Raw genomic sequence first — 24408 nt, forward strand, 5'->3', positions numbered from 1 at the left:
TTCATTCTCCTCTGGATGGGCATTTGAGTTATTCTCTGTTTTTGACTATTACGAGTAGAGGTGCTATGAACATTCTTGTATGTTACCTTCCTGGGAATATACACTCATTTCTCTCAGATCTGTGCCTGGGAGTGGAATTGCTGATGCAAAGGGCACATATTTGTTTAGCTTTTGCATAAGCTGCCAAACACTTTTCTAAATCAAATATAACATTTTGCACTCCTATCAGCCATGTGTGGGAGTTCCAATTATTCTGCCTCTTTGCCAAGTCTTGCTCTTAGTCTTTTTAAATGTTAGGTACATTAGTAGGTTTGTAGAGGTATCTCATTGTGGTTTGGATCTGCATTTCCCTGATAAATAATGATGCTGAACACTATAAGCTTTTGAATATCTTTTTTGGCAAAACACTTGTTCAACACAGTTTGGCCATTTAAAAGTTGGATCGTTTGTACTTTTCTTATTGATTTGCATGAGCTCTTTATATTCAGGGGACGAGTCTCTCTCAGATTAAAACAGAAAGGCATTTAACTGACATTATTTCACATGTTGGCATAGTGTCTGACCTGGCCCATTTTTAAAAAAGGGAAATAATCCAGTGTTAGTCTGGAATATTTATTCTGCCTGTGCAGAGTGTATTTTAATTTAAAAATTATTTTAGTAACTACAGTAAAGGAAATGTTTGGACAAGCAAAGTGATAGTTCGACACATCTTTATCTTCTTTGCATAAATAGTCTTCCTTTGGGCAACTGGACCTTTATATAGAGGCCCTTTGTGTTTTGAGATAAGCAGCAGGATCTGCTGGGAACTGGATGATAATTCTATTTTGTGGTAGTCATGACAGGATGACAGGATGGGTCAAAGAATAGAGGCAAAGAACCTTATTCTCTTCCTTTTCCAAAGCCCTCCAAAAATATAAACCAGAAAGAGAGACTTCCTAGGTCTAGTCAGAATGATTAATTTATTGCTAAAGAGGCAGTTGGCATTCCCCCAAACTGAAAACTTTTTTTTTGACCGGTAAGGGGATCGCAACCCTCGGCATGGTGTGGTCTGCACCACACTCAGCCAGTGAGTGCACCGGCCATCCCTATATAGGATCCAAACCCGTGGCCTCGGCGCTGCCAGTGCCGCACTCTCCGAGTGAGCCACAGGGCCGGCCCCAAACTGAAAACTTTTTAGTAACAATTTTCCTAAGGGCCACATTGACATGGATAGCATCACTCTGGCATTATAGACTATTTTCAAGGGCTTTGTATACCATGTAGCCATACCTGCACATGAGGCTGCTGTCCGAGTTTCTTCTTCACATTTGTATTCAGATAAAATCTGATTAGACCAAGGGATGAAAGCAACTGCAGCTTGCATACCACCGCTTGTGGCCTCCACACCCATGGTAGACAGAGCTATTGGATCACAACCCTTCTCCAGTGAGTCCAGCCTGAGGCATCCACTACCACTCAGTTTGAGTTGGCACTTGAGATAAAATCTTTTGCCATCCCTGAGTTGAACTGAACACAACAGCAGGCTGGGGAAATGCATATGAAGGAGAGTAGAGAGCCCTGCTATATTCTCTTGGTAACGGCACATGAGGGCATTATGGGCTGATTATAGATGTGTATACATTTTATCTTAGTTAAAAAAAAAATTGCAACAGAATGATGGTTCTGTTCTCCCCTGAAGGCTGCTTCCTGAGGAGCCTGGTTATATAAATGTGGTTCGCCTGCCTCCACACTGACCAAAGTTACGCCATTTATTAAGTTCTGCATATAGCTATAGAACAGTTTTAGAAAATACAGTTACATTATTATTACTATTCTTATGTTAATCATTTCTTACATCTTCTTTATTCAGTCTTATCTATTCATTAACACATAATATGATTTTTTTTTCTTTTTCTTTTTTTAAATTTTATTTTGTCGATATACATTGTGGCTGATTATTGCTCCCCATCACCAAAACCTCCCTCCCTTCTCCCTCCCCCCCCCAACAATGTCCTTTCTGTTTGCTTGTCGTATCAACTTCAAATAATTGTGGTTGTTATATCTTCTTCCCCCCCCGGTTTTTCTGTGTGTGTGTGTGTTGTGTGTGTGTGTGTGTGTGTGAATTTATATATTAATTTTTAGCTCCCACCAATAAGTGAGAACATGTGGTATTATGATTTTAATTACAACCATTCATTCATTCCAAAAATTATTTATCAAGCACCTGGCTCAATATCATGGTAAGGTAGCTTCCTGCACTCCTGAAACATATAGTTTAGTGACACTTTATAGTTGACAGAGTGTTCTGATCTTTTTTTTTTTTTTTTTGCTACTGGCCAGTATGGGGATCTGAACCCGTGACCTTGCTGTTATAAGGCTGTGCTCTAACCAGTGACAGAGTGTTTTTATACACTTTATGTATAAAATGTATATATGCACACATACATATGTATGTATGTATAAAATATATACATTGTATAATGCATGCATTATACCCTTATATATACATATTTTATACATGATCTGTACCTAATTAATACTCGTTACCATGCTGTAAGATAAAATTATTGTCTCCCTCTTAGAAAAGAAAAAAAATCTGTGGCTCAGAAATATTAAATGTTTTCCCTAAGGACACATACAGCTAATAAGTGGTCAGCATGAGGCTCAAATGTAGGTTCAAGGTTTGACCTGAAGTCATCCCATACCTTTAAGCATCCTAAATACACACGTTATACAATGATGGGAGGCCTGCAAGTGCAGGGACAGGCAGTCTCTCACAACCCCTGAACCTCATTACACCAGAAAAGAAACCAAAGAGAAGTGACTTGTTTCTTCGCATACACGTTCGTGCGGAGCCTTCAGCTTTCCCAGTCCTCACTCTGTGTGGCAACTGGTCTAACACTCTTGAATTTCTTCCTCATTAACATAATGATAGTGATACCAGTTCATTGTCATTTTCCAGGAATAGAGAGAGGATGAAAGAGCACTGTTCATTGTGCTGGAAACTCAAAGCATTGAAGACATTTCTACATGATCATCTCACGAGATATTTAATTGTACAAGCTCCTATATGTAGAGCACATTCAAACTTACAAAGTCCTGACCACATTATTTTACTTAATATGTGCTAGAAACCTCTGAGGTAGTCATTATTATCCTTATTTTAGTGCTAGGAACTAAGGCTCAGAGCAGGTGAGGGGCTTCCCCGAGTTTGAGCAGTAGGGAAGCGATAGGCCTAGAACATGAATGAGGTCAGCAATCGCTACAGCATTACCAGGGTTTATAAGCAGAGGCAGATCTGGGTGGGGCCAGTTTTATTTAAACCCATCCTCAATGAGTCACATCAGGCAGTCTGTAGATCATATTTTGAAAAGCACTAGAAAAATAGCTTCCTATGTTTTGACTTCAGAATGTTTGACTCTTTCTTCAATTCTGGGAAACACTCTCAAGAACTGAAATTTTCTAAAACAAAAATAAAAACCCTTCCAACCAAATACCAATGATTATCATTTTTTCTATATTTTTTCTCTCCTCTAAATAGGCAGTTAAAATTTAAAAATAAATGAAGACAAAAATATATGAACTATACTCTCAGATCACAGGTAAGAACTAGTTACAGAAGAAAGACTTGCTGACAGTTCTCATACATCACAACACTTAATGTGAGGTGGCTCCTTTGTGGTTCTTGGTGGTGTGGACCAAGCACGAAAAGGGAGGAGGTGCAGGGGAAATTACAGCAGGAAAAGGTCTGGGTGGGGACCAGGTAGACAATAAGGCCTGGTCACTCTTAGCAAAGTGTGATATCTCCTAGCATTTGGCAATTTGGGAAATAATCTTCTTTTGCATCATTTCAAAGAACATCCACTGTATGCTCAGGAACACAAGCCAATGAAAGTACCCAATGAAGAGAAGATAATCACGCTGAAAACCATTTAAGAACCATACTGTATAAGCTAGTATATAACAAAGTTCCAGAAGCTGTGGCACAATCAGTGAGAAAAGCAGGAGGTGACCCTGAGATCAGGATGGGTCTGTGCAGTTTAGACAGCCTTCATCAATGAGCTGTGAAGGATAAGGAGAAATTATCAGGGAGAGAAGGAGGAGAGGGTAGAGGTGGAAAGAGCATTCCAGAGAACAGGGTCAGCCTGAGCAAAGAGCCAGGGGTAGAAATTAGAACGGCACCCCAAGAAGTCACTGACTCAAGAGGATTTATTTTCAGACAACAGAGATGATGTCACAAAACATTTTTAACACCAACTCTAAGAAGGTACAGAATCTCTTTCGTGAGGAAGAAAATGTAGTTTACAAAGAGCCCTACCCATCTCAGCTCTTTTTATTGTCGTTATAGGGGAGCGTGTTCAACACCTGGAAACCCATGTGGATTGTATTGTTAGAAGATGGAATTGAATTCTACAAGAAGAAAAGTGACAGCAGCCCCAAAGGAATGATCCCACTGAAAGGAAGCACTCTGACTAGCCCTTGTCAGGACTTCGGCAAAAGGATGGTGAGTTGGCATCACCAGTCACAGTGAACCCCTTGTCAGGCACGGACTTTCAGTCCATGTGCAGCCTGCCGTGTGTGCGGTGCTCCCTGGGCCAGTCCCTCTCACTACCACCCATGCTCCGCCCTGGCATTTGGGTCTCTCTTGCCCAGAACAGATTTGGGCCAACTGCTCTGCTTCATGAGGTACCTCAGCCCCATTTCTAATGAGATGTGTTTTGACTTTTAGTTTGTGTTTAAGATCACCACTACCAAACAGCAGGACCACTTCTTCCAGGCAGCCTTCCTGGAGGAGAGAGATGCTTGGGTTCGGGACATCAAGAAGGCCATTAAATGCATCGAAGGAGGCCAGAAGTTTGCAAGGAAATCCACCAGGAGGTCCATTCGACTGCCAGAAACCGTTGACTTAGGGTGATTTTCTGTGTTTGCTTCTCTCTGCCCCTTCCTTTTTCCCCCTTCTCTCTGGCAAAGAAGAACACATCAGATCCCACTCCAAAGCTTGCTTTGACCACCTTTGAAGTCTGTATCCACTCGGTCAGGTATTTGGTATACTCAGATGTTTGCCTGGCTTTGAAGGAGTGGTTGTGGCTTCTCCAAGGCCTAGAGCCTGAGGAGAGGAGGCTAATGGAGTATACATTCCCTTATATTGTTTAACAGAGAGAGAGAGAGACAGAGAGAGGGAGAGAGAGAACGAAAGCGAGAGAGAGAGAGAGAGAGAGAGAGACTCATTGCATTTATAAAGTAGCCATAAGTTAGCCTTGAAAGAAAGCTTCAGGATCTCGAGGTAGGGAGGAAACTGTAGAGACTATGTATTCAAGCAGGCAAAGTTTCAAGTTCAAATTCATGCATTTATAGTCAGGAAGGACCAGCCAGGAAGAACACCCATCCTGGGTGGAAGCCATTTGTGCCTTGACCTGGATTAATGGCCTCTAATGTTGGCTGTCATGGAATTGCAGGTGATAGTTGTAGCCTAAAGGTGGCCAGAGGCCAACAGGTAAATCTAGCCCCTGATGGGTTCCTTCCTTCCTGCATGTTTCACATTTTCTCCTGTCACATGAGCCCCTTTCTCCAGCAATCTCTTTCCTCCTGGTAGTTTTGCTTTTATGTTGAGCTTACCCTGAAACAGGAGCCCTTTTAGGAAGAATCCCACGCTGGCTGCTAAAATGTCCAACAAGAATTCTTCTGTTGACATGGGGGGAGGGTGGGGAAGAGTCCCTGAGAGGAGACTAAAGATACTCCTTCTGCATGACTAACACAAGACATGGCATGTCACAAGAGTTTGACAAAATTTGTGTGTTGAGCTTAGTGAGACTGAGCAGCTTCCCTCACCACGGAAGGTTTTTGGTAAAGACCCTGTGGTAGGTACCTAGTCTAGCTATAGCTGCTGACTGGAGTCATCGAGTGACCACAACCTTGGTCAGGGCTGTCAGAGCCAAGTGGTAAAGATGCTCGGACTCTGTGGAACCACAGGATACATGACAGTGGCCTTCTAGTTTTTTTTGCTTAGAATTTCTCTGATAAGGCTATCTTTGGCTTATTACTTAAAGGACAAAAACGAGAACATCTCACTATTTTGCCTTTTCTCTTACTGTTTTTAGAATAGGAGATAAGCTTAGTGGAAACATGCACTATCTTGGAGGCAAATGTCTACAACAGATGGTCTCTCGAAGACCCTTACAGAATTGGGATGTGAAGATTGACGTACTTTAAAGATTTAGAATGTGTATGGAAAATTGACTGCAGGAACCTTTAATTGTTAGCACTTAACTCGGGGCAACTCTCCATCTCAGGCACCCAGAGTTAAATCAACAGAGAGTGTAATGAATTTAGGAGACATTGAGTATCTTCCTAGTGCATTTTGCTGTATGCTGTGCAGGCCACAGAGTTACGCAGTGTGAATACTGCCCTTTAGCTACTTCTGATCTGGTAGAGAAAGTAGGCTCAGGGGCTATGTGGTGGCAGGAGGCTTGTGCTCAGGGTCAGCCTCTCCCATATGGCAGCTCCCAGAGGGAACTCACCGTTCTGAAATGCATCCCACTCATCCATCTGTTTCTATCTCTGTGCAGCGCCTTGTATTTGTCCATGAAAGACATCGACAAGGGAATAAAAGAACTGAATCTAGAGAAGGACAAGAAGGTTTTTAATCACTGCTTCACAGGTAAAAAGACTTGCAAGCTTGAATTGGGGCAAGTGGGTAGGGCAATTAGAGTTCTCCTTCAACCTTATGTGTGAGGTGGGGGCCATGATGGTGGACAGGGTCACAGAATGCAGACTGGAGAGCATGAGGATTGAACTTCCCAGCATGGAAATGCAAAGAAGGATAGGAAAAAACCTTGTTGTTCAAGATAACATTTTGGAAGTTCCAGCTAAATCAAAGGATTTTTTTTTCAAATAAATAGTAATATGTTGAGAATTGTTAGAAATAGACACAGAGCTGAATAAGATGGAACCCTTACTATAACAAACAGGGATCAAGATATACAGTGTAAGATTTTAAAGGAAAATATTAGGGATGTCAGAGGCTGCACAGGGTCAGGCATTAAGTGTTATGAGTTTAGGTAGTATGGTGTAGTTGTGAAAAACATGTTCCACACAAAATTACAACTAGATAGGAAAAATAAGTTGTAGTGGTGTACAATAGCACTGGGCATCTATAATTAACAATTTATTGTATGTTCTCAAATGGCCAGAAGAGAGATCAAATGTTCTCATTACAAAGAAATGGTAGAGTTTTACAGTGGAAAATATGCTAATAATTACCCTGATTTGATCATCACACATTGGATACATGCATTGAAATATAATTCTGTATCCCATAAATATGTACAATCAATATGTTGCAATTAAAAAATAAATTCCTTAAAAAAACCAAAAACAAAAACATGTTATTTGGAGCCAGACTGCCTTGGTTCAAATCCTGGTTCTGCCACTTACTAGCTATAAAACCTTGGGCCAGCAAATTAGCTTCTGTGCTTTGCTTTCCTCATATTTCAAATGGAGATTATCACAGTGCATCTACTTGCTGTTATGTGCATAGAACAGTGCCTGGCACACACCAAGTGTGATATGGTACAAGCTCTCAAGTGGTTATTATGACTAAAGAGGTCACATGTCAGCTCAATCAATTCTGTGAGTTCAGAAAAGAGAAAGAGCCCAGGGGATAGTTGGGGTGATTAGGAGGTAGGTACCTGAGTTTGACCTGAAAGATGGGTAGACTTTCTTTAAGTATTTGTGTGGAAGATTCCCAATGAGGAGACTGGGCAGAAAACAGTGAGGACAAAGTCATGGGGCAGAGATGTGCAAAATATGTCTCTAGAAAAAGAAATGAGAGGTGGCTCATTGGGGAAGCAAAATGGGATGTACTGTCTGGGACTAGGTTTGTCAGCTATGAGGTATGGCTTACCCATGATGACAAAAGAGGTCAAAGGAAGAAAACTCTGAGAAGATACAACAGATGTAGAATCTGAGAGGATATCCATGAAAATAGTCCAGGTCAGGGTCAGTGAGGTGAAAGGGAAAAGGATGTGATCAGTGCTAATAAGGGAGCATCTCATGGGAACGAGCCTCTGAGAGTTAAGGCAGCAGCCCATTAGCATTGGACAAGTCAGGGCTGAGATTTGGGATCTAGACACCAAGCTGTGGATGGTGGTAAGGGAAACTGACAAGTCCTAGCTCTAGCAGGACTGAGGACACTATGATAGAGTGTCACCTCTCACAGAGTGATGGAGACACAAAAGATGACTCAGAGCCCAAATGTTAAGAGCAATGAGAAGCCCAAAGGGACTGTAAAGAAAACAGATGGTTAATCATTCATAGTGAAAACATAAACAAACTGGCTATGTGACCATCTTCATTTAAGCATGTGTAGCTTAAAATAATTCAAGTAATTTACCATCAAAAGTGATGCATTGGACTTGCAGAGGGAGAGAACATACCTAGGGATACAAAGTGGAGTGGGAAAAGGGGGATGGGAGGGAGGTCAGGGATAATTGAGGGGATAGTTGGTGGGGTACACGGGGTATAATCTCAGTTTGTGGTAATGGACATGCTGCCAGTATGGATCTGGCCATCACATCTTAGGCACGAGTGGTGACATTGCTTTGTAACCCATGAATATTCATAACCAATAAAAACAAAACAAAACGTTTTTTAAAAAAGACTAAAATTTTTTTTAAAAAGGAGTCATAAAACTAAGCTATGTGACATACAAAGAAAAACAATGAGATAATCACCAAAGTGCTTAACTACGTAAGAATTTTAAAGAAACAGCCTAGGGTGAGATGTGGAATGTCCCCAGACACTAATTAATCTAACAGGATATCCTTGAAGATTTCAACTTACATACTTTCCCATCATTTAAGTTTAGCTGAACTAAGGGCTACTCCGCCCAAAACAATCCCCGTTCTGCTTCAATTTTCTTATCTACATCAAAGGCTTTAGTAGTCCTGCGAAAGTTTTCTGGTCTTTCTCAATCTTAGCATTCCTACATGTTTTCCTAAAGGGTTGGGCTTTGGCCTCCTAAACTAAGGACTTCAGTCCTCTAGACTCCAGTCTTTGGCCTTCTAAACTAAGGACTTTGGTCCTGTAAAATACATGTGTTTTATTTCTATCTCATTAATAACTTCTTAGTCAATGTCCTCTGCAACAGAGCCTCTGGCACAGGGAATAGGAGAAGGTTCCAGTGTAGGATTGATGCCAGATTTATTTCCTGTGTAATGTGTTACCAAGTCCCAGAGTACTGGACTAGCAATTCTTAAGTTCTTCCCATTGAAGGTCAGGGTGGGTTCTAGAAATTTCTGTGGGCAGAGCCTCCATGTGGGAGTCTGGTGGCCTCAGCTGGTAGATGAAGACTACAGCAGTTGCTGGGACCCATGCAGCACTGACATGTGGTGGAGGACCTTGAATGTCAGGTGACGTGGAGACTAGACTGAACTCTGTCAAGCGTCAGCATGCCTAGCTGAACAATCACGGTCTCAAGAGTTAGAACACTTAAAAAGTGACAGCCCAACGCAATTGTAACTTAAACTCTCTAAGCCTTAATTTTCCTGACAATGAGGTTTGTAATTATCGCCCTACCTTTTTTACAGGGTTGCTGTGAGGATTAAAAGCCAAAATGTAATATCAATTAGTTTATCCTTAAAGGGAAAGAAAAGTGGGCAAACTCATGGAAGTCTCGCTAACTGACTGCTCTCCCTCCTGTTTCGAGGATGGCATATCCCACTTGGGTGACCCGGGACTGGCAGCATGTTAGGTTGCTTCCCTCATTGGCTACATTTGTTTTCAATACAAGGCTTTGCTGTAACCTGATAATAATTCAATTGAGGGGTCAATTTCATTGTATTCTCTTTGCAATCCTCTCTTGAGGCAGAAGGTTAATTAATGACTTCTCAAGGTCCCTGCTAGGTCCTGCAAAGGTGCAACAGTTAGTACAGGTAATATCGTCAAATTTTAATTTAAGACACACATTAATCACGTTATTTCTTGCTTAAAAACTTGTAAGGGCTCTTCATTGCCTAATTTCAAAATGCACCATCAACGCTCTCCCCACCCACCCTGTGCCTCCCTCCTCCTCTTGTCTCCTTTTGCCTTCTTTTAGCTGACTCCTCCCCTGCCTCACGGGCTGCATCATGCCTACTGCATCTGTTCATGCTGCTTCTCCTCTCGGCCCCTGCCTACAGGCTTGGCAAACACCTACTCATTTTTTAAGCCTCAGCCCAGTGTCACTTCCTCTGTGACTTTCCCTGACAATGCCTAGCTGCCCCCTTCCCCCACCCCCTCCACTCCTTCCACGCCTTCAGATTTGACCCAGTAGTTCCACAGTATTGACTTACAGCAGGGCACTTGTTACAGTGCTTACTTATCACCCATCTCTCCCTTTTAGGTTCCCTGAGGGAATCTCCCCAATACCCATTAGAGTACCTAGTATTTAGTAGATGCTTAATAAATGTTTGTTTATTAATGGAATATATTATTTGATGCATGCATTGCTTCTTAAGCAGCATGTAGATGTTTTTAAAAATCCTTTACCTGGTTCTTTTTGTTTCCAGATATCTATCCCACTGATTTTGTTTTTTCCTTCTTCCAATAACAGGGAAGATGAGACAGGTCAGACACTTAGGTGCTCTGGAGCCAGTTCAGGGGTGATTGTCAGTGGCTTGGTCTTCGGTAAGGAGAGTTAACCTTCCCTCTGGTGGTCCTATCTAGGAAACTGTGTCATCGATTGGCTGGTATCCAACCAGTCTGTTCGGAATCGCCAGGAAGGCCTCGTGATTGCCTCCTCACTGCTCAACGAGGGCTACCTGCAGCCTGCGGGAGACCTGTCCAAGAGTGCAGTGGATGGAACTGCTGAAAACCCTTTTCTGGACAACCCTGACGCCTTCTATTACTTTGTAAGTGAGGAAAGCTACCCATCAATTTTTCCTGTAATGGGGGCTGCCCTGGGCAGAAGAAACAGCCCAGCCCTAAAGACAGCTATTGGGTGTGGAAGTGGGTGAGGGCAGGTAGTCAGCCAGAAAGAACAAGGAAATACCTGAAGCTCCCAGGCCCATTTGGACCTTCTATTACACCAGCATTTTCCAGACTTGACAGCTGTCCCCTCCACAAAGCCTGCCCCTTGTCCAAGAAAATTCATTTAAAAGAAACTGTTTACTTGAATAATTTTCTTTAAATAGACTTTTTAAGCTTTACTATATCATATCTGTTCTCATTCTAAGCAATAATTTATTTACAAAAAATTTATTAGGCCCTAGTACAAGGGCAAGCACTCTTCTAGACAAGGAGATACAGAACTGGAGGGTGGGGTGACAGGCAAAAATCCAGGCTTCATGGAGCTTCTTTTCCAAAGGGGATCCATAAAATCACAGGTGTGATATGCTAGTTGTATTTTTCCAAATGTACATTAAAATGCATGACTCGATACAAAATGTGTTCCCAAGATGGTTCCTATAACCATCTTGTGTATCTGCCATGGTATGCTTACCAGAGATTGGGAAACTCTGTATTACACAATATGGACCTAATCTTGGACCTCATGAGAAATCCAGCAATGGTGGATTTCTAGGGGAATTTTGGTGATTTTGTTTTAATTTTGGATCAGAGTACAGAAGTTAGGAAGCTACTTAAGAGAACCATTCTTCTTACAAAAATGAAGTGAATGTCCCTGACAGAGTTTCATTTCACTTTTGGGGAAGTTCCACTGTCAGATTTCTTTTTTTTTCAGACCACCAATGTGTTTATAGCTATTTAAATGTAGGATTCTAAAAATACCCATCACAGTGGAGGCTCTTCCTCAGTGTGATTCATTGCCCGCTTATAGCTGACCTAGTCCCAAGTCCCTCCTGACCTCAGGGGACGAGACTGGACACTTGCTCTCAATTTTCTCAAAGTAGGAGAAGGGGCTTGGTGGCAAAGGTGGAGATGGAGATAGTATTGGGTGGTGTCTTCTAAATTAGCCCACCCTGCTTTCAAGGATGTGGCCATGAGGTTCCAAGAGAAGAAAGGCTTGGAAGGTAGAAATGTGTACGGTGAGCAAGATGGAGCTAGACTTGGAATACAGCTTGGGAAACCCTAGAAAATGAAAGGATATTGACAAGATTACCCTTGAGTGGAGACAAGAAAACAATGGCCTCTAGAAGCAAGTAAAAGGAGGAGGGTAAAGTAGCTAACCAAAGACAACCTTTAAAGTTCAGACTGGGGAAAAAGAAAAGAAAAGAAGAGAAAGTTCAGACTGGGATATGCACAATAGCAGAAGGAAAAGGAGGAGCCGACCCTAGTGGCTGGACGGGAGGGAGAGATGGAGATGGTATGTTTAGCAATATGCCTAGGTCTGGTAAAGTCAACTTGCTGTTTGATTTCCAACAGCCAGACAGTGGGTTCTTCTGTGAAGAGAATTCCAGTGATGATGACATAATTCTGAAAGAAGAGTTCAGAGGGGTCATTATCAAGCAGGGATGTTTGCTGAAGCAGGTGAGTGCCCACCACTATTCCTTTCTAGCCTTTTCCCCTTACCAGGTCCTTTGTATTTCCAAATTACCAAATGATGTTTAGTTTGTTTGACTACTAGTCAAGCAGAAAATGAAACCCACAGAGTGAAAGATAGACAAATGGCTAAGTAAATGGTCAGAGTGGCATTAGAGCAGGAGGACTGAGGCAGAAGATGCCCCTAGAAATAGCAAAATGCTTCTTTTATCATAATCATAGAAAACAATAATGTTTCATGAAAAATATTGCCCTTTTCATCAGCTGGAGGAAATAAATTGTCTAAAGGATACAGCTGAATGTTTCATGGTAAAAGGGCTTCCATTTCGCTTTCAAAGTAACTAGGAAAACAGGAACAGGCCACAGCCAAAAGGGGAATATCATATACCATTGAGAGCAAGGATGTGCCATTGCAGACTGTGGGTAGAGCATGGTGAGACCAAAACCAGGGCATGCCTGAGGCCAATTCCACAGGAACAGCAGGCAAACATCTACTCCAGTCTAAGGGCATGGTCACAGTCCTGGGGAGATATCCAGGTGTCCAAGGTAGGGGCCACCATCAGTCTGGGAGGCAAGGGCTGGGATAAGGTGAAGAGCTCTAGTTAGCAGGTACCAAGGCACGTGATGCCAAGAGGTAAGAAAATACAAGGGCTGGGAATGAGTGAGGAAGCCAGGGCCAGCATATGGTGGAGCAAGATGTAGCAGGAAGACATGGGAATATTCAGGGTGGAAGAAGTTGATACTAGCACATGGTGCCATAGAGGCCAAGGCTGCTTTGCAAGGCCAAGGTCTCACCTACCTGGCTGTACTAGGAGCTGTCTTACTAGCATTGCTCAGTATACAGTGGAGAGGACCGCCTGCCGTAAGGAGATTTCATGCACTGTTGATAGGTCCCAGGGTACTGAGAGATTTGACTTACTTCATAATAGGAACCTTAACTTCCATCTTAGTGATTAATGTGATGAGCAAGGAGGGAAGAACCAAAGCAGAGCACGTGTACTTACAAAGATGAACCGTGGGCTAGTTGAGATGAGGTTCATATATGAATTTTGGGTTTCACTGGGGGAAGTGAGTCATTAGTATGGAAAACTTACCTTAATATCAGATTTTAAGAAAACATCATCTAAAGAAATATACAAAGATGATTTAGAAAGAATTCATGGACTAGTCCAATCTCTTTCTGTGGCAGTGTGATCAGCTGACTAGATAAAAGGAAAGGCATGGGGCAGGACCAGCCTATCTAGGGAAGGCTCTGGCAGTCACCCATGGGCAGAATTTGCCCACTGCTGGCTTCCTCACTGGTTCTGCCAAACGTCCCAGCTTTGATTACAGCTGCTGGAAGGTGGCTGTTAAGATAAGAGTAAGTGGAGAGGGAATTTCATTATTGCCTTATTTTGTTGATTACATCTATAATTCTACATTTTTATCAGCCATTTCTTGAATCAGTTGATTGGACAAGCCCTGATGTGGAGTGGAGCTCTTAGAAAGCTGAGCATGAAGGTTAATAAGGGGTAGATAAAGTCTAGATTAGACGGGATCCATGTCTGAGCAAAGAGCCCCAGTAGGAGACCCTGGACGGTCAAAAATTGCCTGTGGGTGATAAATTGGCTGAGTGTGTTTTGAAGATAATGGGGCCAAGAAGCAAACTGACATGTATTTTGCTTTACATTCTTTTACAGGGTGTTTGATTGGTACAAGTTAGTCTTAACTAGCACAGTTAGTACACATTTGAATTTCCCCAGGGAGCTGTTAAAACTGCACCCTCCCCCGCCCCCACCAGGCCAATTAAATCAGAGTCTCTGGATTTTCACATCTCCCAAGAGATTCTGATGTGCAGCCAAGCCTGAGAACCACCGAGCTAGCCTTTTTCTTAAAAGCTAATTTACCCTATTGTCAAAATACAGCAATTTAAAAAGTCACCCTTAGAATGAAAAGGAAGTCATCCTTCATTTTTATGTGAAGAAAACAGAAATCTGTGTTCAGTCAGGAATGTTGTTCTTTGATAATATCCTTTCCTCTAACTTATTTTGGGGGCAGGGAATGAGGAGCAAAAACCTCTCCTATTTGAATTGAAATTCCCTTTAATGTTCCTAATCTCTTAGCTTAGTGGTTCATATTAGAATCACCCGAATTTTAAAAAATTTCTTCTTTAAGTACTACAAAGAGTAAAGCACCCTTGTGTCCACTGCTAGAAGTTTGCCAGAGTTAACTTGCATAGGAAGCTTATCATGAAATAAAAACACCTGTGCTCCACACCACAAAGATGGGAAGTAGCTGTGTCCACCTGAAGGACATTCCCCCTCTTTATTCTCCGCCTTCGCCCATCCCAGGGGAAATAATCCTACTGGGCAAATGTGGCAGGTCTGAGGATGAATGACCTTGGATTATATTCAATATAATCCCTTTTTACGTAATTCCTTCTATTATGACAATGACTAAATTATCTACTTGTTTAGTTGTCAACCACATGTAGATTCTTTGAGGGGGAGGGACAATATGTTATATATGCTTTTCTTGTATCTGCTGCAGAGTCCAGCATCCTTCTTGGTCTATAATAGTCAATAAACACCTGTAGAGTGAATATAATCAAATATAAGTAGATGACTTTGACAGTTCAACAACAGTTCTTGGAAACCCCAGACATGTTTGCATTCCTTAAAATCTCAGAAAATAGTCAGGAATTGGAAGATGGCCAGACAACCACTTACTAATGTCAAACTCTTCAACATGCCACACTGGGATGTCAGTGAGGGCTTAAAAGGAATATGGTGGCTGGCCAGGGCTGGCTGATTTCACACGCTCCTGTTACTTTCCTCTTCCACTGACTGATGGTGACGTGGTGATCACCCAGCAATCACATAAGAGCACGAGACGTGTGTCTGTAGGTGAAGAGGAAATGGTGTGGGATGGCAACTTTAGTGTCTTATCTTACGGGCAACATTAGCTAAGGCAAAGTGCAAGAATTCATACTTTTAGAAGTTGATGCTCTTCAAAAGCCATTCTGGACTTGATATAGCAGGTAGAAATATTTTCTCTCCTCATATATAACATAGAGTTCCTGGCTCTGTCCTTCAAGCAGGTAAAAAGTTCCTTGGAAATGAGCTCCTTGACCAAATGTTTAGCCAAAAAAGCCTATGCCCATTCCTGAAATCTCCCTTTAATGCCCCCTGGCCTGGCTTTGTGAAGGAGGCACTGTTTGCCAAAACCACAGGTTTCATTGCTTTCTATACAAGTGCATTGAAAAATGTTGAGAAATTCGTGTATGTGCCTACAAATATACGGTGCTTTAGAAATTACAAATAACGTTCATTGTATTGGCAAGGTAGAAACTATATATCTTCTAATCTAACAATTTTTTTGGCTTCTCTAGTTATTTAAGTCATTTGAACTTTCTGTGGGAAATCATACAACCAGGTTTACCATGACACTTTAAAACCTGCTATAAGCTAACTGAAATAACTGGGTCATTCATGGCAATTACAAATTACAAGCAGATGAAGCAGCTTCCACAGGCCAGGCGCTCTTCAGGTCACTGGGGAGCAAAAATAAGCAGGATGCAAATCCTGCCCTTAAAAGTCACAGTCCAGATGATGTCAGTGTTTAATTCTAATGGGGAAGACCAAGTCCTATTCTTCTTTTCTCATCATGGCTGTTACAACCGTATTCCTTTCATTTTCTACTGCTGCTACCTAAAGTTAGTTCCTAATAATTTTGTGCCTGAATTGTTGCTATCATCCCCTAATGTCCTCTTTTTTACTTTTTAAATCATCAACATGACTTTAATTTTGCCAGCTAGTCCATCCTATACATTTCAGCCTATTAACCTTCTGAAAATGTGATTGTGATCTTTTCACTTTCTACTCAAAAGCCATCAGCAATAACGCCCATCTTTTATTTTTACTAAGTCTCTCTCTGAACCCCGCATTCTGGCCAGCTGGTCTTATTCATCAACATCTGCATATGCCTCATGCATTTCCATTTCTGCTTTTGTGCTGTCAAAAGTCTTCCCACCTACGTCTCTTTCCCCCACCTAAATCCTGTGCATCCCACATGGATAAATCTAGGTCTTTATGAGGATTTCTCTGACATCCAAAGCCCATAATTGTATAACTCTCATTTAATTCCTTTGAAACCTATTATTTATACTAATTATTTGATTTGGGCATTTGCTACTTGATATTTCCACATAGGTCATAAATTCCTTGAAGAGCAGGGCCACTTCTTAAACCTCTTTATATCCCTTACATTACCTAACATGGTACGTTGTACATAGTAATGTCTTATGTGATACTAAAGCTGGAAGATAATCTTAGGAATAATTTAATTCACCCATTTAATTTAAAACATCCAAATTGTTAATTGGCCTTAGTGCTATCTCCCAGACAAAGACCTGAGCCGGGGCCTGCCTCTTCTGGAGTTAGTATTTCATCATTTCCTTCTGTTTAAGTTCAGCAAAGACTGATTACGTAAGTACTGTGTGTACAGAGTGAATCTAGGAACTCATCATTCCTTTCCTTATGTTGATTCTGGATACAGGGGCATAGGAGGAAAAACTGGAAAGTGAGGAAGTTCATTCTGAGAGAAGACCCTGCCTACCTGCACTACTATGACCCTGCCGGGGTGAGACTCTGTGGTAGATAGAAACATCCACATAGAAGCCTCCGCTGCATTTCTGAGTTGGGATTCCTGTTCCTCTTTGTACTCTGTTGATAGCCCCTTTTTCCTTCACTCTCCCACTTCTTTTTCTCACATTCTTCTCTATGTTTTTCTTACCCCCTTTCAATGCAAAAATCTGAGACTTAGGCCTTTGAGGCTGGCGTAAGCTCAGGGACAGAAGAAAATATCACTATGTGTGATTTGATTTATTTGGTTAACTCGACATAATTTTGTTTGTTTGCCCCTATCTGATATTTTCAGGGGAATTCAATCAGTCTGACACTTTACTCATGGTTTAATATGCAAAAAAGTAACAATTACTCTTCCAGGCCAAACTGGATGTGAGCATTGTTTAAGCCCAGCAATTTGAGATGTTGATTGTTGAGGAGGGTTTTTTCCTCAGTAAAATGAGCTCCCTCCAAAGCATAAAGAGAGTGGCATCCGGGTTGAGTCCTCTCTGCCTCTGCTTGCAGCACGAGGCTCTTTGATTCTCTACTGTGAGGGTTATGTTATTATGTCAGGGGCATGGGGCTGAGAGCTCCAGAAACATGCAGCTCTTCTTCAGTAGGCTGTGGTGACCTGAGCCTCTCCACCTCCCCTGCCACTTTGCTCCAGAGTTGAAGTCCGGATTGACTTGTGTCATCTCATGCAGTCTCCCCAGCCCCACTGAAGTGGAGTGTGGAGGATTGGGAAGAAATATAGGTCTAGAAGGAATTTTCCTTAATCTCCTTCTGCTCCTATTTATTTGGGGGCACTGATCTATACAAGTATGAGTCTGTGTGGCTTTTGCATCAAAAGGATAAGGTATATCCATACATGGAACACTGGAAACATAATGAACAACCCCTCTCTCTTCTAGGGGGAAGATCCCCTGGGAGCCATTCGCTTGAGAGGCTGTGTGGTGACTTCAGTGGAGAGCAACCCAGATGGTAAGAATTAATTTCTGTGTGAGAGAGATGTGTCCACTCAGAGTCCCTTCCTACACTTGGACCCCCTGGTCCAACATCAGTCAACCAACCAATCAATCAGCATAAGCACGAAAGAAAAACCTCTGAGAGACCATGAGCTATTCTCTCCCCACTGCTGCCCCAGCTCTCCAGGCCTTGGGCAGTTGGAGTGGCTTTGTGGATTACTGGAGTAAATGCATAAGCACTGCTGAGAAAACCCCATCACTTTAGAATGGGCTCAGCTCCTGACACCTGTAATTCAGCCAGGACCTTCCTTAAAGGAAGTCTTTTACATATCCAGACCAGAAAATCTCCCACAATGAAAGGAGCTTTCGTGCAGTGAGGCAGTGTGGCGAGTGGAAAGAGCATCTGGGTTATGGGTAGGTCTGTGCTAGTCAGTTAGCCATGTGACCTTCGGTGCATCACCTAACTACTCTGTATCTTAGTTCCTCCTCTAAAAATGAGGCAGTTGCACTAGGTGGCCTTAGATCACAAGTATACGATTTGGTGCATTGAATAACCGTGTGGCTATAGATTGTCTTTTCAGGGGCTGGGGATAAATGCTGTCACTGGGAGATGTGGTTTTGCCATCCCAAACCCTGGTTTTGTCTTGCCATCTTGGGGTTATGGTGTTATAGAGGTTGACAGGAAAACACCACAGCTGCAAAAACCTAGATTTTTACTACCCTGGATCTGCCCACCCCCCTATCCTTTAGGATTATGCTTAGTTTCGGGGTAGGCAGCATGTTGCTTTTTGATTTGAGATGGATGTTTTAAGTCCTATCATGGTGTTGGTCAGTTTATTGCCTTTTGATCTTTCAGTAGAAGCTCTAACTTAGCCCTTGATAAAAACCAGTTCAGTACTTGATAAAAATTGATGGTAGGTCCAATTTTGTCTTATTATATATGTGTGTGTGTGTGTGTGTGTACACATATATAATATATATATATATGTTTTAGGGTCAGCCCTTGGTTTCCATTATGAGCAGAGGAAAGATAGTCATTAGACACTATTAGAGGTTACTCATTAAAAACTACTGATGCGCAAAGGTGAGAAATTTAGTTTGCTTATAGACTGTGAAAGAAAATGTTTCTCTTTGAGTGTTTTACTTATCTCTGAGAAATATACTCACATGCATATGATTATACTATGTACCTATCCATATGAATACCATGTATATACTTATACGATTAATATATAATCATATGATGTTTGTATGTTTGAAAGCCATATAGTTTCCTTAGAACACAAAAATATAGAGATTTCTTGACTTGCAGAGGAGAAGGGACCAAGTGGCCTTTCTGGTGCCCGTGTGAGTTACCATTTACTTTCTCTCTCACCAGGCAGGAAGAGTGAGGAAGAGAACCTTTTTGAGATCATCACGGCTGATGAAGTGCATTATTTCTTGCAAGCGGCCAGCCCCAAGGAGCGCACAGAGTGGATCAAAGCCATCCAGGTGGCCTCTCGGACTGGCAAGTGAGGACAAACCTGCAGCTCCTCATCCCCTCCGGAGGGAAGCCCACGGATAAGCTCTGTCCTGTCCACTTCTGTCACAAATCAACAGGAAAGGGCCAGGGGTGGGAAGTTTCCATCTCAGGGGGTTCTGAGTGTCACTAAGCACATGCCTCGCGAGACTCACCTGCACCATATCCTCACCGCAGCCTCTCTGCCCCTCTCCATGTCTCCCAAGCAGATGTAACAAGTTGTGTGGGCTGGGTGTGCTGCTTAACCTCTCCAGGCCTCAGAGCTTCTTCTGGAAAAGGAAGGAGTTGAACTGAAGTCTTTCCTAGCTTTAAAAAATGCCCTGTGATTCTAATACCCATGGAAGTGAGTGTCTCTGGTTGCCCTGCTGGTGTTCTTCCTTGGCTAAGTCTTGACCTTCAGCTGTCTTCAAATGTGCCAGAACCTCAGATGACTCTTCCCTTTGAAACTTGCCAATCTATACTGTGAGCACTAGGCATAAACCTCTTGTTCTCTCACTAGACATCTTTTGCTTGTTCATGGCCATGCGATCATGTAACAAAGTAAAGACCTCTCTTCCTTCCTCACCGCCCCAAGAAACTTCCTGAGAGCAGGGGTGGCTTTCAGTGTCAAGCTTTCTATCCCTTTCTACAGCCTGGAAAGCTATGTCTTCTGAGAAAAAGACCCAAGAAAGCCAGGAGCAGCTGAGGGTCCTTCCCATGCCCTGCAGCCACCCATAGCAGGCATGTTCTACTCCCCACTGAGGCTGATCTGAGAGGGGTCTCCCTTTATTTCTTTCTGGAGCATTTCTCTACCATTTATTATAAATAGTATGGGAACCCCCAAGCATGTGAGGTTCTGTTTCATTTGAGGTTTACAGAAAAGCAGTGGCAAGATGAGACCCTCCATGGGTGAGGGGCTGGGCAGCCGCCCGGCTACTGTGTATACCCAGCTACCAAGGGTGGAGGGGCTGGACTGCAGGCTGGCTGATTGATGATGAGTGTATATAAAGACAGCACTGACAGGACTCAGATCTACACAGAGCTTCTGGTGGTGGCCACCGACATTGTGCAGTGCCTGCAGTTCTTCAATTAATGACATTGTGAGTGTGCCTGAGCTTTAAGCACAAGCAGCAGCTCCTGCTTGGGCTCTGGGGGGTGTCATGGCCCTATTAGAAACCAGATTCAAATTGGTGACTTGCTTTCGATTTTTGGCCCTGACCACTAACTAGTGATTCTTCTCCAAAATTGAGAAAGACGGCACCCATAGAATCAGATATGAGTGCGATGGGGTATTTCTCAACTCCAAATTTTTAATTTTCAGGCCCCAGTAAGGAAAGGAGAGTAGAAAATTCTTCCTGATTCTTTCAATTCCTCTCTTGCCCTCTCTCAACACCCCTGCAACAGTCATGAGGCTGTTCCCACTCCCAGAGTGTTTTATCAGTGGCCTAGAGGTAAAAAACCTTTTTCTCTGATTATTTAGTAGATTATCTTTATAGAATATGCACAAAGTTTTTCTACATTCAGTGTTCAAAATATTTATTGATATAGAGTCAATCTTATGTTTTGAAATAAATATGACTGTGTTTAGTGTCTTTTTGGTGTGATAACTCTGTTTTGCCTCTCATTAATGACACTCCTTTTCTACAACTCACTTTCATTTACTGAGGATAACACCATCTCCGTCTCTCAAGTTATCTGAATGATTATGATTTTTTAAAAAACAAAGTTAGTCTATCCTAAGGAATAATAAAAATATAGGGAAAATAAAGATAAGGCTTTAAAAAAAGGAAGATGTATGGACAGCCTGTATCACTGATTATTAATTTATAAGACCTTGATTACAACGTTCAAGCAAGCAAAAGAATCTATTAAGAATACAGAAAGCTATTTACATTAGGAGAAAATAGTTTCCTACTAAAAGGCTGCTGTGTGTAGTTGAGCAATATGTGCACTGCTCAAATTCAGGGGCACTATTCACACTGTAGTCTAGGTGACTATTGCCCCCGGGACTTGCATTACACAATCACACATTTGTACACAGTTGTCTGTGATTCAAGGCATCATTAAGGCTTACTAACGTGGGCAATTGATTCTTCCTGATGGAATGAAGGTGTCACTTGCAAAAACAGATATTTAGAGCATAGGTATAGAAGGTACATCCAAACCTCTTTGGCTTAGAAATCAAGCTCAGGCCCTATCAGGCATAGTGATAGTCTAAACCACATGGGTCTGAGCCCCAGAGTGACAGAAATCCTCAGTGATGTGGATGAAGGAGTGTACAATCTGTCAATTACATCTGAAGAACATTTGAACCAGAAAGAAAGGGTAATCAGCATTTATCCGGGTTCCAACTTAGAGTGGGGGGAAAACAAATTATAAAATAATCAATTGTGGAGGAACTAAGAAAGTATATATAAAGCAGTAAAATATCATCTTGTATCATGTGACTGAAAGTAAGTCAGAAAAACAAAGCATTCGATCTGAAAAAAATCTAACACCCTTTGAGGAGGGGAATAGAAAGAGGCATGTAAGGTGGGAATCTTACGCATAGGTGCAGAACTGATTTAAGGAGGGATGGTAAATTTCTCTTGGTGACACATGCAGACACATACACACATATAATGACTAAAATTCTACCTGCAGAGCGTGGCTTTCAAAAGCAGAATGAGGAACTTGCTTAGATTAAAATAACACAGTTTCTCAGGGCTTGTCGGTAGACATTAGAGAAAGCTAAACGGAGCATACACACATCATTTCCTTCGGACTCTGTGTGAAGCCTGCTACAAACACCCCTCATCAACCTCAGGGTAAAAAAGGAATCACAGAAGTAATTATATAATACTTCAGAGTTTATTTTCTGTCCTACTCTGAATAAGGAGTTTCATAACTGTGTAGGGTGTATTAGGAAAAGTTGTAGGGAAAGGGGAAAGGAAAGAAAGAAGAAAGTTATGAGAAACCTAATTGAACTTGTTTAAAAAAATAAACTTAATGTGAAATTATAGTCCTCTGTCATTTTGGCTCAGTTCAGGCAAAGGGAAGATAAAATTTAGACAATACTGGAGGGGAGAAGAGAGAATGGGAGGAGATAGCATTTGTAACACCACGTTGGCTACATTAAGTAATTTGAGCTGCAGTGAGTTCCAAGGCGAAGTGCACATGGGTTTTATGGGGAGGCAAGTGATACAGTGAGAATTGCAGTGGTTCTGAAGCCTGGGACCTGGGTTCCAATCCTGATCTGTGACTTTGTGCATTTGTGACATCTCTGAGTTTCAGCTTCTTTATCTCTAAAATAAAAAATAATAATAATAACATTTCTCTCATAGAGTTGTTGTTAGAACTAAATGAAATAGTACCTGTAGGTCACCTGATACGGGTGGGCACTCAAGCCCTAGTCTCCATTCTTCTGACCCCTCTGCCATAGAAGTCATTCATGGTAATCTAGTCTTTATAGCAGTGATTTTCAACTTTTAGTCCATGTCAGAATTGCTCGTGGAATCTTTTCACTGACCATATGCCTGAACCCCAACTTCAGGGATTCTTATTTCCTGTGTGCAGTGGGGACTATATATTTGCACTGTTGCTTTTTTAAAAAATAGATAAGTAATGTTTATCAACATTAGAGTTTAAAACTACCAATAAACTGCTTGACTCTTCACTGCCTACAGATTGGACACTGATGCAATAGCCTAGCATTTAAGGTCCTTCACAAACTGGCCCTGACCTACCTTTCTAAAAGGATTTCTTTGCCTTCCTTCTACTCCAGCCATACTAGCCTCTTGCTGGTCCTTGAGAGGACGTCACATTTTTGCAACCACGTCTTATCTAAGCAACTCCATGGCCTAGAACCTTCTTGCTCCTGGCTCTCTGGTTGTTTCATTCTTAATCTTCCTTGAAGGTCCAGCTTAATGCTTTAGCTTCCCGCTCACTCTTTGTACTTAACCCCACTTCCATAATAGAACCTCTGCCTCTGAATTTCTCTACCATCTATTTGCACCAGGCATTTAGCAATAGTCACATACCATATTGGCTAACACGATTATATTTTCAGTTTTAGGGTTTATGTTCTTTGGTGTCAGAAAACTGTCTATACTTTACAACTTTTTTTATCCTTCCTAACACCTAGTTCAGCGTTCATGCATAGTAGGTGCTCTACAAATAGCGATTAGGATGAAGTACAGGTAATTACTGGTCATAGTAAAGAGGCTTTTTATATACAAACTTGAGCTAGGGAGATCACTGCATCTATTATAACAAACACTTCCTGTCTGCTACCACTGTTCTAAGTACTTTGCAGATAAGAACTTAGTTAATGTTCATAACAAAACTCAGAGATTTGTATCATGTTATTTTCACTTTACAGATGAGGAAATTGTGACACAGAGAGATGAAGTACTTGTCCAAGGTCACACAGCTAGGAATTGTCAGAGTCAGTGTTCTGGCCCAGTCTGGCTGGCCCCAGAGTTCATGCTCTTAAACCTCATGCTACACTTCCCCTTTATAATAAACTCTGGAGCTTAGTAAATCCTGACAATGAGTGCCAGGAACTTTGCTCCACACCATACAAATTTCTCACTTAATTTGTTTGTACAACAATCAGGTGAGGCCACTTCATCCCCATTTTGCAAATGAAGAAAATGAGGTTAATCAGTCTGCCCAAGAGCCCAGTGCGAGTAGTCAAAGGAGATTCAAAGTCAGGCCTGCCAGCCTTCTGAATCCATGTACTTAAGCCCTCTGCTCTGTGGTGGCTATATTTGGTTCTTACCACCTTTTGGCTATCTGTTGCCATGGGAACTCATGCTTACTGTGCCCAACACTCGTGTTCTATCAGCTGCAGCGACATCTCCCATTAGGCCACACTTTCCTTCCGTGACAGTGGGTTCTAGGC

At 42.0% G+C, this 24408-nt stretch overlaps 1 protein-coding gene across 1 annotated transcript in view; it reads left to right on the top strand.

Moving 5' to 3' along the window:
• Positions 1 to 19540, top strand: part of PLEK (pleckstrin) — a 28597-nt gene extending 9057 nt beyond the window's left edge. The window contains exons 2-9 of the mRNA XM_063077780.1: positions 4328 to 4483; positions 4709 to 4890; positions 6546 to 6637; positions 10684 to 10868; positions 12340 to 12444; positions 16993 to 17076; positions 17972 to 18041; positions 19404 to 19540. Coding sequence (XP_062933850.1) covers positions 4328 to 4483; positions 4709 to 4890; positions 6546 to 6637; positions 10684 to 10868; positions 12340 to 12444; positions 16993 to 17076; positions 17972 to 18041; positions 19404 to 19540 — 1011 coding nt within the window. The remainder of the gene's footprint in view (positions 1 to 4327; positions 4484 to 4708; positions 4891 to 6545; positions 6638 to 10683; positions 10869 to 12339; positions 12445 to 16992; positions 17077 to 17971; positions 18042 to 19403) is intronic.
• The last annotated feature ends 4868 nt before the right edge of the window (positions 19541 to 24408 follow it).

This window comes from Cynocephalus volans, chromosome 14 (genome assembly GCF_027409185.1).
Source record: "Cynocephalus volans isolate mCynVol1 chromosome 14, mCynVol1.pri, whole genome shotgun sequence".
Taxonomy (NCBI): domain Eukaryota; kingdom Metazoa; phylum Chordata; class Mammalia; order Dermoptera; family Cynocephalidae; genus Cynocephalus; species Cynocephalus volans.